This window comes from Meleagris gallopavo, chromosome 2, assembly GCF_000146605.3.
Source record: "Meleagris gallopavo isolate NT-WF06-2002-E0010 breed Aviagen turkey brand Nicholas breeding stock chromosome 2, Turkey_5.1, whole genome shotgun sequence".
Taxonomy (NCBI): domain Eukaryota; kingdom Metazoa; phylum Chordata; class Aves; order Galliformes; family Phasianidae; genus Meleagris; species Meleagris gallopavo.
In genome coordinates, this window is record NC_015012.2 from 54,594,042 (window position 1) to 54,613,146 (window position 19,105).

The 19,105-nt window shown below is 34.7% G+C and overlaps 1 protein-coding gene across 1 annotated transcript in view; it reads left to right on the plus strand.

Annotated features, from left to right (window-relative positions):
• HBS1L (HBS1 like translational GTPase) overlaps positions 1 to 19,105 on the plus strand; it is a 105,624-nt gene that overhangs the window by 41,655 nt on the left and 44,864 nt on the right. Inside the window, exons 2-5 of the mRNA XM_010707323.2 lie at positions 2,430 to 2,531; positions 3,718 to 3,855; positions 7,242 to 7,436; positions 8,047 to 8,220. Coding sequence (XP_010705625.1) covers positions 2,430 to 2,531; positions 3,718 to 3,855; positions 7,242 to 7,436; positions 8,047 to 8,220 — 609 coding nt within the window. The remainder of the gene's footprint in view (positions 1 to 2,429; positions 2,532 to 3,717; positions 3,856 to 7,241; positions 7,437 to 8,046; positions 8,221 to 19,105) is intronic.

The following is a 19,105-nucleotide window of genomic DNA, read 5'->3' on the forward strand; positions in this document are numbered from 1 at the left end:
CCGCCGACGTGTTGCCGTGGTCAGCGTGGGAACGCGGCCCTGGCAAGCCGAGCTGCCCGGCCCGGGGCTGCCAAGGCTGAGCGCCTTTCAAAGGCGTGGGAGTCGCTTAAAGCCAGTATCGGTGTGACTGAGCCTCTTTTGAGTCTTTTGGAAGTTTGTGGGCCCAGTCTCAGTGCAGCGAGTTGGTATAATGTGGATAAACGACAATATCTGTACAGCGGCAGCACTTCTGTGTAGGAGAGCCATAGTTCTAGAGGATAGAGTTGAGCATCTAAGGAAGAATCAGATATTTCTGTTATATTGTACTAAAGTTTGCATGGAGTGAATGAGATCTCATGTAAGAATTTAGCTCGTGCTTACAGTAAACTGGTTTTCTTGATGTCCTGTCCTATTAATACAGGCAAACTGTCCTTTGTGCCTTTTTGCTCAAGGGTTTTGTTTGTGTTGGCTTGCCTTGTGAAAAAATGGGCACGCTTCCACTTTATTCTGGTGTTTTAGATAACACTTCAGTGTGGAAGCAGTTACTTTGTTGCCTAAATTTTTGTCTGATACAAAAAAATGCAGGAAATATTTCTGCCTGTCTGCTCTTCCTGTTCCTGAACAAAGCTCAAAAATGGGGTTTTGTGCCATGGATTTGGAATTTTGAGAGAAATCATTTAAATCTACGTGCACTTTTACCTTTGTGTGACCACTTTTACCTTTGTGTGACCTGTGCTCTTCAAGTTTACCTAGCAGGAGCCCAACCTTAGACTGTGTTGGGAATTCTTGTGCTGAATTTTTTCAGCCTCTATAGGCATTTACTTCATCAAAGATGTTGGCTGTAATGTTGGTCTTGACTGGACCTCTGTCCTCTGCGTGAGTAGAACTGTAGAACTCACTTTAATGCTTGTACTTAAATCAGGAGTTCTTTTAATTGAGTTTGCTGAGATGCATTATAAATTGATGTAACCATATGAGGCCTATGTTGCTCTTGCTACTCTGAAATTCTACTGCTGCATTACACATCAGATTTAATTATAGGTTTGTATACGTGTAGTCTATATACTTCCGCCATATATTACTTTTGTAGTCACGTGCAGTCTTGCTATTTTACTTAGAATACGTGTATGTATACTGCTTTGTTAGGCCCAATTATTGGTTTTCTAAAGTAAATACCTGCAGTATTTTTGGTCTGTTTTTATAGGAAGGTTTTTCTGAGCCCTGAGGAAGGGTTTTCAGCCTTCATGTAACTGCATTCTGTTTTTGAGCTCTTTTTGAGGTAGTGTGTTCGGAGCTGAATGAGTTCTGAACTGAAATCTGTTGAATTCCTGCAGAGAGTTTGTAGGCAAAATAGCTGTTGGTGCTGTGGAATGTATCTCTGGTCTCTAGACTGTTTTCTATCAGTTTTAAAAAAAAATAGTCTATGGTAAATGCAAGTTAAGTTGATGTTGATTTTTTTTTTTTTCCTGTTTTGTGTTGAGAGTAAAACTAACCTTTCACACCTCAAATAATTCTGTTTGTTTTTTGGATGGATATGTTGTTTGTAATGTTTTAGTTCTGCGGCCTTTAAGATGGTATCAGAATACCAGATTTCTGTGTTGCTGCCAGCTACTTTTGCTTCTTGCTCTTGGAAAAAGAAGCAAACAATATTTGTGAACTTGTTAAGCATATGCAACAACATCTTTAAAAATATTTCATTATTCTATTATGTATTTCATTATTCTTGGGGAAAAGTGCAAGTTTATTTTCAAGATCTATGTAATGGCAGGGTATGTATTTATTTTTAATTGGGAATAATTTACTTTCTAATTATGTTTCCTGATGATTGATTCTTTTTTTACCTGATGTTTGATCTCTTTTTTTAAAATTTGAATTGATAAGGTCTGTGGGTGTCTTTGAGTAACTGTATAGGATTCTTGCTTTTTGGCTGAAACTGCTTCAAACTTCAATTTTAGAAGGAAATTTAGAATTATGCTTTTGCCTTGCTGAACTTTTGAGTTTTGGAAGGTGGGTGGGTAAACATGGGGATAAATCAGAGAAAAGAAAGCTGAGAAATAGGTAAGTATAGAGTAGAAATCCCAATTTGAGCTACAGGAGTGATGATTGTAATAGAACAGACTGTGGTTAAGGTATTAAGAGTCAGGCAGAAATATCAAGAGAAGCACTAGGGATAGAAGTTGGTAGGACTGAAGGAAGTTAGATGATGAGGGCAGCATTCCAGAGGAGATGGTGAAGAATTGCAACTCCTGAAATTTTTCTGCTGAGAAATAAAGTACTGTATTACTTTAACATTTAATAATAGAGCGTCTTACTTAGGTAAATGAACAGCAAAACTTATTGTACTTCTGGAATACTGGAGATGTAGAAGATCTTAATACCCTACAAAAAAAAACAAACAAACAAACAAAAAAAAAAGCTCCTTTGAATGATTTTATGATTCTATTTAAAAGTTGTGCAAACTAACCTTTTTTTTTTTAACTTCATAGATTTCGAAGATGATGATGTGTATGGCCAGTCCGTAGAAGATGATTATTGCATTTCTCCTTCTACAGGTTAGTTCAAATAATTACATATAAACATGGTTAGCATGTTCAGTCATGGTAACTACATTACGTTGGGGAATGGATGCTCAGAATATCTGATTTATGGATATATGTTGATGGTGTTAAAATGTTGGCTATCTTTAAAAATTAGTAGGATCCATCTGTGTGCTACAGTTGTAATTCTGTGTCTGGTGTTTGATATCTTTTACAAAACTTTGAAGGTACATGGGGTAAAGAGTCTTTGTGGGATCCATCACTGGCCCTTGCTTGCAGCTGTTCTCATGCAAGTTGATGTGAAGTTAATAAGCTTCTGATTATTTGGAACATGGCAAAATAGGTGCAAAAATAGTGATGCTGTGTGCTCAGGTAAGATGCGATTGGAGTGGCTTGGCCTAGCTGAATTCAACTTAGCTATAGTACTACTAGATTGTATTCATCTCTGAAAGATGATTAATTCACGGTTTGCCTCGACTTGGTGACGGTGTTTTTAGAGCCAGGTAGACCCTAAAGATAGTATAGCTGATGTTGTTCTGCAGCTGCGCTATTGTGGATGACTTGTCTGGTTCTAAATCCACAGCATCTGTGATGTAGTCTGTGGCATCTGGCCATGGGTAATTAAGTTAATTGGATCCTTAAAAGTCTGTTTCTCTGTCATCCTTTTTAGATAAGCTAATCTAGGTATATATGTTTACTAATTGTAGTCACATTCCCTGATTTGAATGTTAACATTTTGAATTTCTAAATCTAATTGCTAGTTTTTTCTTGACATTTTCTAAGGCATAAGGTATTTTTTCATTTGGTGATGAAACTTGTGTGTGCTTGAAAAATAGTTAATGGTGTGACAGTGCAATACTGTAAATGCAGTATTTATTTGCATGCTAATTTTTTTACTTGTCACTGAAGTTAAAAAAAAAAAAGTGTGGAATAAGATTTAAGACATCAGGCCATAGGAGGTAATTCAGTATAGAAAGTAACTATTTTTCAGACCTGGAATATTTTTTTCTGTTTGAGTATTGAACTTGTAAAATGCTTAGGCGATGTAGACAGATACAAAGATATTTCCCAATCTGTCTTTTCACTGTGGTGAAAACAGTTCAGCATCCTAACTTTTTTTCTTGTCATTTCTGTTTTTAAAGGAGCAAGTAATACTTGTATTTTATTTTTTTTTTAATACTTGAATTTTTACCTAATGTAGCAGCTCAGTTTATCTACTCAAGACGAGACAAACCAGCAACGTTTGCTGAGCCATTGGAAGAGGAATATGGCTATGAGGATACGGAAGATACTGCTGGTTGTTTTACACCCAATCATCAGTTGACTGAAGTTGATAGAGGTAACGATAGAAAAATAATAATACTCAGACCTATCTCATGTGATTGAAAGTAGACTAAATAGTCTGAACTCAGTATTACACGACTGACTTACCACTTGATATTCTGAATTCTTGTATTAGAACTACATGCTTCATGGGTAGTAACATCCATGGTGATTCTTCAGGCTTGTAACTACCTTTTGTATAATGCTTGTATCTCGCTTGCTTACACTGAAATATACTTTTACTTTTGTAGCAGTTTCAAGCGTGACAGGGTAGGGGGGCCCCTTTCTCTCCTTTTGGTGTGAAGGAAAAAAAAATGACCCAATTAAGGTAGAGAGAGATAACAAATTCACTACAAATAAAAGAATGTAAGGTAATAATAAGAAAAGGGAGTTATGATTAGTAACTCAAATGGGAGAGAGGGGAAGGCCAGAACTGCGTTGCTGCTCTCTGTGCTGCTAACTCCCAGAAGAAGCCCTCGTCCCTGTCACCTGGAATTGGAGATCATGTGAAGGCTCTTGGGAAATGCAGTACATCTTAGTGATCTTCCTCTTGGGGAGTCAGAACTCACGTGAGACTGCTAGACAAAATCAGGAAATACAGCTCCACAGTGCACTGTGCCTCTGCATCCAACAGCCTGTTGCATGATGTCGTGATATGGACTAGTGATATAACCAGGAAAGCTTTCTTACTGAAAATATTTAGATTTGATATGAAATATAAACAAAAGAACGACTGTACTGTTTTAGACCAAACATCTGTGTAGCTTAGTATCTTTACTCCACAAATGGAATGAGGGAAGAAAGAGTATTTGTACATGGAATGGTCTTTGCTTATATTGCATTCCAAAAATGGTAGGTAGTAGTATTTGGGAGGTGTGAAGTGATGCATTCCCTTGAAACGATGTCATTAGCTACCCATATCCTTTACAGTTTTATCAAATGCTGTACTGAATCCATTAGTCTTTGATTTCCACTTGATCCTGTAGCTGTAAGTTCAATGCTAAAAGCCCAGTTCCATGTGCTGAGTGGTGGGGGAAAGAATACTTGCTTTTGTTTTTCAAACTTGCTACGTAATATCTTAAATGTTCTGTGGAAAAGATTTACAAGTCTCTTTCCAAAATATTAAAGCTAACTTTTTAACTCTCAATATTCCAAATAACTTATTTTTACGTTAGTAAGCACAAAATGTATTGTTAAATGAATAGGAAAAATTAATAGAAAATAAAATGTATAAATGAAATTTGGTACTCAAAACATACGTTGCAGAAAATTCTGGAACAATAGACAAATCTAAATTTAATATCAGTTGAATTTGTAGAATCGATGATAATGCGTAGACATGGGTAAATATGATAAATTGGGGGTGTAATATGCTTTGTAGCAGGAAATGATGCTGTAGAAGATAATTGGAAAGAACCAGTCTAGATGCAGTTATCTGAGGGCTGGAAGACCTTTTCTATGAGGAAGGCTTGAGGGAACTGGGCTTCTTTAGCTTGGAGAAGAGAAGGCTCCAGGGTGACCTCAATGTGGCCTTCCAATATTTGAAGGGAGTGTATAAACAGGAGGGGGAATAACTGTTTATGAGGGTGGATAGTGATAGGATAAGCGAGAATGGTTTTAAACTAAGACTAGGGAGGCTTAGGTTAGATATTAGGAGGAAGTTTTTCACCCTGAGGGTGGTGACACACTGGAACAGGTTGCCCAAGGAGGTTGTGGATGCCCCATCCCTGGAGGCATTCAAGGCCAGGCTGGATGTGGCTCAGGGCAGCCTGGTCTGGTGGCTGGCAACCCTGCACATAGCGGGGAGTTGAAACTAGGTGATCATTGTGGTTCTTTTCAACCCAGGCCATTCTATGATTCTGTGATCTAGACAGTGCCATAAACTGAGTTTTCATAATACTTTTGACAAGGTCCATCAGTTACTAAGAAGTGATATGTGAATGGGGAAACTCATTCAGGACATAAAGGAAAAAGACGGAAGGGAAAACTAGCAATAACCATTTCCTGTGAGTTCAGGGGTGTTTTTTCATAAGACCTGTTTTATTTTGATATTGTCATAGAGCACTTGGAAAAGTGTGACAAGTTGGCCATTAATACAAGAGTTCTGATTGCAATCAAGCTAGGGAATTGGAGATTATTCATCCTAATTGACAGGCAATAAAATGTTAAACTAAGACATTGTCCAGGGCTCTACCAGTACTCGTTCTGCATCAAGACAGCTGATGTAAGTAAGCGTGTGGAGTTCTGTAGTATTGGATTTGCTTAGCAGAGTTCTTTCAGTGTTGCCATCTTTGAGGAGTTGTTCAGATAAGGAATTTTCTTACTGTTGTTTTAATGGTCTTCCTGAAACTGGCAGTAACAGTGATATTCAAGATATTCTTCTGTTCTGTTAGGTTTTTGTCTTTGAGATCAGCTCATTACTTCCATTGAAGTAACATCCTGTTAAATTTTTTGTCTCTAGTTATGTGGGATGTCAGAACTTAAGAAACTTATCTTAGTCAAGATTAGTATTGTTGTCAGCCTTGTTGGTTACTCTAACTTGAGGAAGTTGGCTTACTAAATTACAAAAATATTTATTAAAAAAAAAAAGACTGGTGAGAGTGATGAGAACTGTGTCATTAGGCTTAAATTGAAAAGTGAAAGATGTCTGAGGAAAAAACACTTTTTTCTATTGTGAGTGTATCTTTAGTGTAATTTTTCTTTCATTTTGAACTATGCTCAAGTCCTGGAAAGTGAAAATAACTTCTTTATATTTTTTAACGTTAGGATTTGATTTTGTAAGCTTTCTTTTCATTTCCCTGTATGTTTTGTAGTGTTTTTCACAGGAGTGTAGGAATATATTATAAATGGATTTTATGAACCAAAAAATATTTTTTGATTCTAGAAGAGGTAGTTTGAAAGCTGCTGCATTCATCCAGATCTGCTAGTATTTAAACTTTTTCAATTTTTTAGGGCCTGAGCGTTCCAAAAACGCTGCTTTACTTTCGATACAAGTTGTAGCTCCTGTAAACACTTACAACAGGCTGTTAAATGGATTTCTGTGTTAACTTATTAAACGATTTTGAGTAATTTTAAGGTGATTACCTGTATTTCTACTCTGCAATTAGTTTTATAACATCAAAGTATTACAATGTTGAGACTTTATTAGACTAATAAATACATAGTAGTCAGTGATGTGTTCCTTACTGCAATATTTGAAATGAATGAAATATTCTCCAGGGCTTGAGGGATAAAATTTTACTATGAAAAGAAATGAGATTAAAATTAATTTATGAGGGTTTTATCTCTTACTGTGGTATTTCTCTCCTGTTTTTGTTAATCAGATGTGTGGTCTTTGTAGTTAGACTGATTTGTTAAAACTTTATTTTGTATCAGTTTGTAATAGTAATTTGTTTTTTATAGCTCGTCTTAGTTCATGCCTTGATCAAATGAGAGAAGTTTTGGCGGAGTCTGTACCAGACCAGGCAATGGTGCAAGCAGTACTGGATAGTAAATTTGATGTACAGAAGGCTTTAGATCTTGTGCTTTCACAAGACAGTAAGCGAAATTTGAAGACCAAGGATGAGGATGCTGTGATTGTAAGAAAGACAACAAAAGGTATGCTACTATTGGATTGTTTGCATTCAAGATGTTTCATGTGTATATACAGTTTAATTTTGGCTTTACAGGCTGTGAGGATGATTACTGTTGCGTTAGCAATTTACTGGAAATCTTAAAGATGCCAGCTGCTATTTCCTTGTTCTGAAAGTGTTTAAAGGAAGCAGTATGTTTCACTGGTGTAACTGTCAGCTTAAATTCAGAATGTAAGCAACCATCTGCATTTCATAGTAAATTTCTGAATTTTCATGTATGACTTAATTAATGAAAATATGTCCTAGCTTATATTTTCAATCTTTGTTCAGTAAACTGACATTCCACAGTGATACTTTTTGTGTGTGTGTGTGTGTGTGTGTATAATTTGTACAGTAACTTTCTTGTTTTGATTTCTACTTGCTGATTCGTGAAGTTGTGTAGGTATTTCAGTAAATAACAATAATTTAGTTGTAGAACAGCAGATATCTTTGAGTAACACTTTGTAATTAAATGCCTTTTCATGTTTCTTCTTTGTTTTTTTTTTGTTTTGTTTGTTTGTTTTTTGATGCTGCTCTCTACTTACTTTGTTGTGGCTGTACTTCCATCTGAAAATTTTTGGCTATTGTAAGGTAAGGAGACTTACTTTGTTTTCCAGAATTACTTACTAATAAAAACTGTTTCTCTTGTGCAGTAGAAAATGTTGACAGCTCCAACAAACCAGAGGTTGGAAATTTCACAGCCAAAACTGATTCGGCTTGTTATTCCTTAATTGCAAATGACAAAATGCTCCTTAATGTTGGAAAAACTGGTATATATTCATCTGAAAAGGAAGGATCAAAATCCTCTTCACTTGTTCTGTCTTCTTCCAGCGATGATACTTGTAAAGGATCATTTTGTGAGCCTATGAATGAGACAGAGAATCAGCTATCAGAAAGTGCAAGTGTAGTAGGTTCAATTCCTGACAGTGAAGATGCTTGCTGTAGGATAGGAAGTAACCCATCTGGAAATTCTTCACTTAAGAAGTTGAAATGCAAGGAAGCACAGGACTTGAAATCCTTGCTGATGCAGAATGTGGCTTGTGATTCTCTGAGTCTTAAAGACAGTATTCCGTCTATTGCCTCAGAAACTTTTGATGGCAGTAGTAATGAAAATTTTTGCAGTCCTTGTGTAATGAGTGCTTTAGGAGAACTGGCTCTTGATAATGAAGTCAGTCATACTGCAAATAGAAAGAATGAACTTGAAAATTATTCTTCACTTGTGCAAAGTAGAAAGCAAGAAAGCCCCTCTTCAGAGATGGCTGCATTGCCAGTGTTAAGGTCTGGAAATACATCACTGGCTGACTTACTTCAGGAGCACCAGGAAAGCGGTGCAAGCCACTGTTATTCTTTGGCTGATCTTTATACCCAGGCAACAGCAAGTATCACAGATGAGAATTTGGGAACCTCATCGTTATCCCAACTAGTAAGTCAACCACAAACTTCAAGTGAGATGCCAGACTTAACAGGATCTTTGTCTTCTCTAGCCCTTTCTTCAGTTTCTCCACTAAAGGAGGTTGAGAACTTAACGCTCTCTGATTTAATAGCAGAGGCTATTGAAGTAGATGATGCTCAACAAAAACCAGACTTTTCTGTACTCAGTGTAAATGAATTGAGGCCCTCTAAAAGAACAAACATTGATTTAAGTGTCCTTTTAAAAAATGTGAATGCACCTGCAGAGCAGAATGTGATAGAACAGTCAAATGTCTTAATTCCTGAAACAAAACTTCTAAAGGCAAAGCAGGGAAAATGTTCTGGCTTAGGTAAAGCAAATAAGAGCAGAAGAGGGTTTACTTCTAAGAGGCAGGACTTGTCCCTTTCATGGATGAAGATTCTGTGTGCAAGACCTTCAGCTTTTGCTTTAACTTTATGTCTTCCTTATCCTCCAAAAGGTTATAAGCGACACACAGTTGGTATGCATAAAGCTTTCCTGTACAGTAGACAGGTACAAGATGTAAAACCTAAGGAAATTGCTCCTAAAACAGCCATAACGCCATTTGACTTCAAAACAGCATCTCCTGATGATATTGTAAAAGCTAATCAACAAAAAGCTTTTACAAGAAAGTAGCACAAGGGAAAAAATCAATGTTTTTATCTTGGTATGTTGGAAAAAGAAATTCATAGGACCTATTTACAGTCCAGAATTGAGTTTTTAAATTCTTTTTAATTGATGTGACAATTCTCACTGTAAGATTGATAACAAATTTGTACGTGAACTTTTTAACTGTTGCACTGAATATCTTTATTTTTGCTTAATTTTCACTTACAATTTAACTTTTTTAACTTTTGTGAAGTCTCGAACTTTAGTATATTGGTATAGCGTATACAATATCTTATAAACCTCTTTGGACTTCTTGAAACACCTGTCTAGGGGTATGTGTATATATGTTTCTTTGGGAAGAACACTGAAGTATTATTTTTTGAAATAACTCAGTTTTGCTATGTAGTGTGTAGTTTGGGGTGTGGGAACATCAGTTTAGATTGCAACTGTTTTATTAAATGCTCTTAAAGCTTAATCTCCTGATAAGGTATGCTATTAAACTGCCCCTCCTGAATCCATTATTTCTCCTCAGTGTCACCACTTTATTATACTTAGACAGAAAATCCTTCATTTTTAAAAAGCCTCACTAACCTCAGGTTTTGATTGAAAGTTGTAATAGGACATGTATAGTTTTCAATAGGACCAAATTTGTTGGGGAGCAAGCGCTTACATTTGGAATTGCATTCCCTTTCTTCCATTCTCCAGTCATCTGTCAGAATGTGGTTTTCAGGATTTTACTGTAGCCGTTTTGTAGATAAATATGTGGCACATGTTTCATGAGAAGTTTTAGTGGAATTCTATCAATTAACTTCTAACTTTAGCATGGGTGTCTTTTCTTAGTGGAAGAAAATGTTTCAGACAAAAAGCATAGGTGCTGTTTATATCTGCCTCTTGTCTGTTTTGAAGAGAGCTTCCATAGTGGTGTACACATACTGTTTTCTACTATTGCCACCCGTCACTGTTATTTCAAAGCTTTACACTGAAGATCTGAATTAGGACATCTAGAACTGACGTTTTTAGCTGATGACCAGATTCTGGTGCCCTTGTTAGTCAAGTTAGTGATGCGTGTGTCTTTATGTTGGTATACATTAGTGTACATAAATTCTTTAGATATATTTCCAGTGTCAGTGTTTTAGATTCTAATCAGCAAAATGTGCAATAGAGGTACTGCTGCAACTAAAAAAATACATTTGTTTGGGTACTGTAATACGTTTATTCGTAACAAACTTGGCAGCTTGTATAGAAAAGTAGATACAGTTTTAATCCAGTTTTAATCTGTTTTTTATTTAGCGTGTTATATCAAAAGATACGACAAAAACTTAAGTTGATTCCTGACTTCAGGTTGCACTATAATTTTGTTTCTAAATAAAAACAGGATGAGTTCCAGTGTGCTCAGGTATAAATTTCACATTCTGTATAATTACTTGTTTGTCTAGTTGATGCTAGCTGTTGTTTTGTAGGACTGTCAGCAATTTGACCTCTGACCTCTCAAATGATATTCATATTTCTAATTCTTACTAATAAAAGTTCTATTTAATAACAGTGCTGACGTGTTTATGTTCTAGATTACTTGTTAAATTTAGTCATCTGTATCCTTACTTGTTTCAAGTGCCTTAAAGCATTGAAATATAAGCAATACAATCCAGCATTCACACTGTGTTCTCGTAAGCCCATGAGCAGGAACAGAATTGTTGTACTTCCTTTGTCTTTAGGTCGAGGATCTACCTTTCTTCCATAAATTAACATCCATGTAGTTTCTTGATCCTTCTTAGATTCATATTCTTGAGGGAATTAGATCCTAGAAGTCTATATAGGTTGTATACTATTTCACTGATCAGTTTTAGTGGCAAATTGTACTTTCTGAGCTGCATTAAATACTTTTTATAGCTGTCTGTTTCTCTGTAGTTAGCATTAACTTCTCACTGCTACAGAGTTCAGATGTATTTTTCCCACTGAGGCAAAATGTCCTATTTGGAGAATTTATTGCTAAAATTAGCAGTTTTTTTTAATGGTTTATATTCTTCTAGTAGATAAATTTTAATTTCTGTATGTGAAGTAGTAATGGAAAGCTTGCTGAAGGCATGCCTGGCTATATATTGGAGATCTTTTTGTTTTCTAATGTTCTGTGTACTCTTGGGGCTCTAATTAATGTTTTTATAGGTAGAGATTTCTAATATGTATATTTCTAAATTTTTCTTGTAACATTTTTTTTTCCTCTAAATCTTTTTCGTGTTAAACTTTTTGGTCTTGGTCTGCTTTCTCAATCTCTTGTCCGCTGTTCTTTGCCTGAAATTTCTTAGCATTTGTAATAAACTTAGAGCTGAGTACTGGGACATACAGGGAAATATAAAACTATGGATGCATTTGGAAAGCATGTGCAAGAAGTAGGTGGCAATGTGTAGTACTTAGAACAGTTTTGCCATGGGTTTCATGCAGATGAAACTTTGAATAAGTGACTGAAGCCCAAGGCCAGTATCATATGTTTATTGGGGTTCTTACTATGGAATTGATATCTTACTAAAAAAACTTTGGATCTTGTTTGGTAGCTAAATTTTCATGTATAAATATTTTTTTGTTTGCATGTATCTCAGTATTGCCAGTGATCTTGAAGAAACAATGCATGCTTTTCTGTGTATAAGGAGTAGGGGAGGGATTTTTCTTCAGTTTGTAATTCTGAATCCTGAAACGAGGCTTGAATTAAACAAATTTGTAGGCTGGGCACTAAAAGGATGCCTAAATGAAGAATAAATCTGATTTCCAATTAATTTTCAGCAGGGGCTATTTCAACACTTGCAAAAATTTTTACTTTTTTTTTTTTTTAAACCAAAGGTGTTACTGTGTTGTTGTTACTCCTTAATTTCTTTAATCTCGTTAATGAGAACCAGGTTTCTTTTATCAGTGATGGATTTAATTTTCTTAGAATACTCCATAAATATAATGATATATGGCATTTTTGTATAACAACTCTGTTTCTGTCTGTTTTATGCTTAAAATAATCTTATTTTATTGGTGTGTATATATAATTTTTCCCTTCAAATTGCAGCTACTTTGTATTTTTGTCTAATATGGGTTAGTTGTATTTGTTTTGGAATACACATTAACATTGTAAAGTGCTTGTGTCTATGTTGACATATGGACATGTAAGAGAGAATGTCAAGCTACATAGACATATGGCTTCTGGTATTTGGACTGTATATTTCTAAGGTATTGCATACATTAAATTTATTTTGCACATTATTCTTAATTAAGTGGATACTGATTTATTTTTTTATATGAAATGATGTTTTGGATATTGCTTTATATGCTTAAATAAAATGCGTATTTGAAAATGCAGTCTTAATTACAGTTTCTTAATTTCTTCATACAATAGAGTTGTGATTAAATGTTCTGTAATTGCTGCTGTTGTGGGAACACTGAAATTCATGCCTAGATTTGCACAGGCATCATTTTTTCAATGGAAGATTGCCTTGGAGAAAGTAGGGCAGAAACCGACGCATGCTAATACAGCTTCAGATACTATATTCAGGCTCCAATTTGCTTTTGTTCCAAACAGGTGTTTGAAGTTATGTTGATAATTTTGATAGCATTTTAAAACCATATTAGGGTCTTAAAAATGAAAGGATATCAGTGAAAGAAGAAAAAGGCACAAAATAATACTAGCTTTCTAGATCTTTGTTATGGTAGAAGGTCCTACAGTAGACTACTAAATAAAGTTTCTGAGCATCTCTCCCATGTACCTCTTCTGAGTTTCTTTTTCTAGCTGATTTTTACCAGAACATGTTTTGGAAAACGAGTGTGAATTGACCTTTATTTCTATTAGAACCTATTTTGGAAAATCAGGGCAAATTAAAAGTAAAAATAAAATATGAGAAGAATATGAAAATAGCCCCCAGTAGGATTTCAAAAAATGATTGCTTCTGCATACTCTTTAACGTAATAACAGTTACCTGTTTTTTTGAATCACAACAGAAAATTTGGTGCTTTGTTCCCTCTCAGCTTATAGGATGCTAGGAGCAGAAAATTCCAATTTTAGAACAATGAGACCAAACTTCACATAACTGTTATTGTTGTTTTTTTTTTTAATTCAGAAATTGCTATTTGAGTAATTTCTAATTGAATTGTTCAGACAATTCTTGGGATCTTAAAAAGCAGCAAGGTACTTCAGTTTCTGGAACTGCTGTACAATAATATTTTGAAGAGGCCAGTTGGTGCAGGTGGGTGGAGTTTGCAGTTTCTATTCTGACATTTTCCTCCAGTCATGTGATTCAAATTCATTTTTCATTAATCAACAATTTCTAAAAATCAACACTTATGCAGAAAGTTTCAGAGCAGTTTCTGCAGAAATGAATAGCTATTCAAAATAGTTCTAAGATGATAGGATATGAATTCTTTTTATGGAGTATGTACAGTTTATCACAGTATATTATATATGGACAGTAGTTTAGTTAGATACACAATCAGTCATGTCTGAAATCTAAAGTGCCCAGTTTTCTAAAATTGTTGTAAAAACAGTCTTTATATTAAACATTGATTGAGTTGTGGTAGGGAGGGGGGAAAAAACAACAAAGCCCACCAAATTTCATCACTTGAAGAATTTTGTTTTTACTCTATGAATTACAAAGTACTGAAAAGGTGAGGGTTTGCTGCTTTATTTTCTTTGAAAATTGAGATAGTTTTTATTGGTAACTCTTATTTACAAGAAATACAGACAGCTGGTAAGCTCTGAAGTAGATTTTATGTTCAATTCATGAAGTACAGTCTTATGTTCAGATGATGAGGAAATGTCACTGCTTTAAGTTGTATATACTTCTGTGTATCCTAATGGTTTTGACCTAACAGCATTTGCTGTAGGGAAGTTAAGAGAATCGTTTTTTGTGTGAAACAAATGTATTTACTCTTTACTAGAAAACAGAGATGAAATAAAATCCAAAGCCAATGATGTATTATTTATTTTCAGAGAGCTTTCTTCTGCTTCACAGATTGCTATCTTAATGGGGCAGTTCAGAGGGAATGGAGTCTGTATTTTAATATTACTGTGCTGTACAACCAAATTACTCTTCTATCTACACAGTTTGTTGAAGTACTTTTTTGTTTTTTCCATTACCAAAAGTCAAAGCTAATTGAGTTTGTGTGATTTTAAGTGATTGTTGAAATGAATGATTCTTATGAAGTTCTTTGTAAGTTTCTGATGTCTGTCATTAGAGAAATATACATTACTTAGTTTGTGGAAACATTACATTGCATACTTAAAAATGGTCTGTTAAAATTAAACCTCTGACTTCTTAGGTATGTCTGCAGTCTGTTGGCATCATTATTCCTTTACGGAATAACTCATTTTCTTCTCTGCAACTTTCTGGTAGTAAAGTGACTAGAAGATGACAAGAACATGTAAAATGATTGTGGACTGGAAAGATTAAAATGATGTGTTTTTAATGAGAATTCATGCTTCATGAGCAGTTTAAGAGTTTCACATTAGTGAAGACTCTTTTCTACAGTAAGAATATGGATGTTCTGGAGAAGAGTTTTACTAGTGAAGTATTTATTCATTGTCATGTTAGTAGTAGATGAAGATGGATCTTAGTATTTAATTTGGCTATATTGAGTCTCTGGGTCTATAAAATCAAAGAATGAAAAAATCTTAATATATTTTTTTAAAGCAATGATGTTTGTCATGTATGTAGCACTGCTCAGGTATCCACTTTTTTCTAAGCAGTGACTGTTAGTGCTGCTCAGATTTCACTGTGAAAGTGCACTGTTGCAATATGGTTGCTCTCACTGTTGTCAGAGTGGCTTCTCTAGAAGTTCAAATTTCTCAAAAATATTTATGTAAAAATGGTGCCTTAGTCAAAAAAGATCTGCATTCTGTACATACTCATTTCATATCTGTTTGCTTTTTCTGTCTAAACTACATTTTCATCTCTTGTTACCCTTGTTAGTATTAGAGAACAAATACAGATACTGGTGAGCGAGCAAGATTCTATTCCATTTCAGGCACTGTTAACGGAATTGTTAACCACTTTATGACACTAAGATTTTTGGTTTTAGTGATGTGTGAGCAAGAAGGAGGTCAAATCTCTGTAAATGTGCACTCCTTGCAGGAAATAATAAAAAAAAATACTGTGAACTGAGCATGTTTGGTTTGGCGTTGGGGTAGAAGAATCATTTTCAAATTGTGCCATTGTCATAGTTGAACTATCTGTGTGGGGGACTGGCTATTTTGTATTATGGTAGAACAGGGCCTTCATAGTGTTACATGTATAAATATTTGGTGAAACACAGTAAAAAGGCTAAATAGGAAGTTAAGCACAGGAAGCTGAAAAGCCTTACTCATGATGTGCCAGATAATCTAGGAATAGAGTGTAGGTCTATTTTTCTAGATGTTGAACTATATTGCTTTTCTTGTGTCCGTTAATAGTATATTTATCATACTATGTTATAGCAAGTATTTTTATTATTTAGGTATTATTATATACTACGTTATAGCAAGTATTTATTCACTGACATTTATTGTTGATTTCTGATTTTTATTAATAATGCAGGTATTCAGGTTGTTGATATGAAGACAGGACATTTTCAAGAATATGACCCACAAGCAAAACAAGTAGATGCTTAGCTTGCGTTTACTTAACGTTATGTATCTTACCAATTTTCTGGAATTCATTCTTTGCTTCTACTGTGTAAATATCTTCTTTCAGTTTTGCCAAATGCCAAAAGAAAATGGAAATCTCACAAGCATTACTACAAAGTGAGTTAATGTAATTAGCTTTTTCTTATCACTCAGTTGAATTCAGCGAGGCTTATTTTTGGTTCTTAAGGGTGCTTCTTCAGTCCAAGCACATATGATTGTTTTTTGCTGGCTTCATATGCTGCAACTGGGCACCGATATTAACAATATCTTTGTTAATAGCTTTGGCCATTTCTGCTTTGTTATTGTGATTAGGTGATCTTGGAAGTCTTAACTAAAAAAAAAAAAATCATGAACTGATATCTTAGTGAGAATTCCAAAGAAATCTTGGAGAAAAAAACATTGTGAAGTTTGATCGTAATGTCCAATATGCTTTCATTAGCCAAGAAGTTTTTACTTCCACTTACCATACTTAGCTCTAATCCCTTGATTTTGCCCGTAACAAAATTGGTAATTTATACCTAGATACTGAAAAGAAATATTTTTCCCAACTTAAGGCTTTTCTCATTATCCAGTAGCAGAAGTTTTCAAATGCCTGATAAGAGCCCATTAGACCTAGTGATGCTTTGGTACAGCACATATTCAGCCTGTTGCAAGGGGAATGTGTTCTTTACTGAATGGAAATGTGTGAAATCTGACATGGCTAGCAATACTACTTTCCATGATTTAAGATACAACCGATAATGTAAGACTTCAGTGTTTTAGATAAGAAAAATGTATTCACATACTTCAGGAGAAGCAATTTAGTCTTGACACTAAGGTACTGTGTGGGTTTTAGAAAGGAAGTGGCTTATTTCAGGGAAAAATGTGTCATCAGTATTGAAGAGCTTCTTAAAATCCTTTGAGATATCTCTTTGAGCTTCTCCTTATACATACCATACACCTACAATGGAAAAAGTGACACTCCAAGTGTTTTTAGAGTTTTCTTTTATAGTCCTTTAACACTAGTATGATTTGCCTTTTTCAGACAACATATAATCCGATACAAAGTCAATCATTTTCATAGTTGATGCATTGTGTGTGAAAGTTGAGTGTTTTGCTTGGAAACTAAGAGATCTTAGATAAAACTAAAAATGGTTATATCTTTTTTTTTTTCTTCTTTTTTTTTTTTTTTAGAAGCTTAAGATTCCAGAAAAAAAGCAGTGATCTTGGGGAAACAGTAGCTCTGCTTGCTCAGTGATGTTGTATATCAGTCCTTTTCAGGTCATGGTAAAGATGGCCATTGTTTCCTTTTCTTTGTGTCCTTAAAAGGTAATGTGAAAAATTTTCAGAAATCTCAGATGTGATTGCTGGAGTGGGAAGGTTTGGTTGAGAGTCATAGTTTTCAAAAATCTCCTTAAATCGAAAGTTTGTTTGGTAATCCATTCTCCACTGCCAGTTATAGTAAAACATATATTTTTTTGTTTTGTGTTGCAGATTCTTACGTGATTTTTCTTTACTAATGTGAGAATTATCTGTCTGTAGATTTACTACTAGTACTGAATGACAGTTTTCTTCCCTTAAGATTGTCATTTGAAAGTCAGTGTAGGGAAAATGGCCCTGTTTTTTTTCTATCCTTATATTGCATTTTCTCTATGTGGACCAAGTGTTTAAAGTTGCTTGATTAACACTTAACAGTCAGTGTTGAATGTCCTTTATCAGTATGTCATACTCAGGTTTGGATAAATACGGTGCTTAGAACAGGAGTCTTAATACTAGTTCAGCATGAGCATTCTGAATCAAAATAATCAGGCAGATTGGTAGGAGAAATGCATATTGTAATGGTTGTAAGATCTAAAATGTTAGAGAAGTCGTGAAAAAGTTATTGTCATGATAGAATTTCAAAGCTCTAAAAAATTGTTCTAGAATTGTTTGTGACCTTGTAAAATAAACTAGTAAATAAAGGAAGAATATCCTATTTGAAAACGTGACTTAAGGAGGTACTCTTTCTGTAACTAAGACTATATAGTAAGGTTATTTTACAAGTTTTTATCAAGTCATCTGCCTCATGTTTTTGTTTGCATTGTCTATGGGAAAAGACTTATTTTCTAAGTTATTGAATTGATAGTCTGAGTTCTTCAGTAATAGAGTGATCACTTCACAATTTCCAGCCAGCACTTTCACTGCAGTAGGAACTAAAATTCAATTACATTTGCATTAGTGGTCTTTTAATTTAGAAGCACTTTAATGTTAGCTGTTAGCATTTTATCTGTTTTCCTAGGACAAATACTGTGTTTTTTCAGAGGCAGTCAGCAATTTTACAGATAAATAATTGCTGCTGTAGTGTTAATGTATTATCAATCCAGAAGCTGTAACTTCTCCCTGACGTTTGCATTTGAGTACTCAAAGCGAGGCTGTTGATCAGACTTAAGACAGTGATATTTCATACTTGTAAACCAATGCATTTCAGCTTCAGAAATTAGTGTGTCACCTGAATGTTAGAAGTATGGGTATATCAAATTCAAAATTGTGGGAGTTCAACAACAACAACAAAAACTAATTTAAAATATATCTGTTACCAATGAAAAAGTACCTGGAGCTGCAGTACAGAACATGTAGAAATTCAGGAATGAACTTAAAAGGCAAAATCCAAGGTGATGTTACAATACAAGAAGAAAATACAAAATTACTTTATACTGTCTTTTTTTATTCTAGGTAACTTAAACTCCAGATAATTTTATTTCTGGTAAAATTTGTGTTATCAGTACCTACCTTATCTCTGTAGTGTCTTCTGAATGTGCTTTTGTAGTATCATGCGTTTTTTACTCCGTGTGGCTCAGTATTGTTACAAGACTTGTCAGTTGTGTGCTGTACTGTTATGTCATATATATGTCAACAGAAATGTTGCCCACCCGCTACTTGTATGCCTCTGTACCCAAAATGTTTTATCCTTTGGTGACAAAATATTATCCATTTTTTTAATCATCTCAACTCCCTTATTTTCCTTTCATGA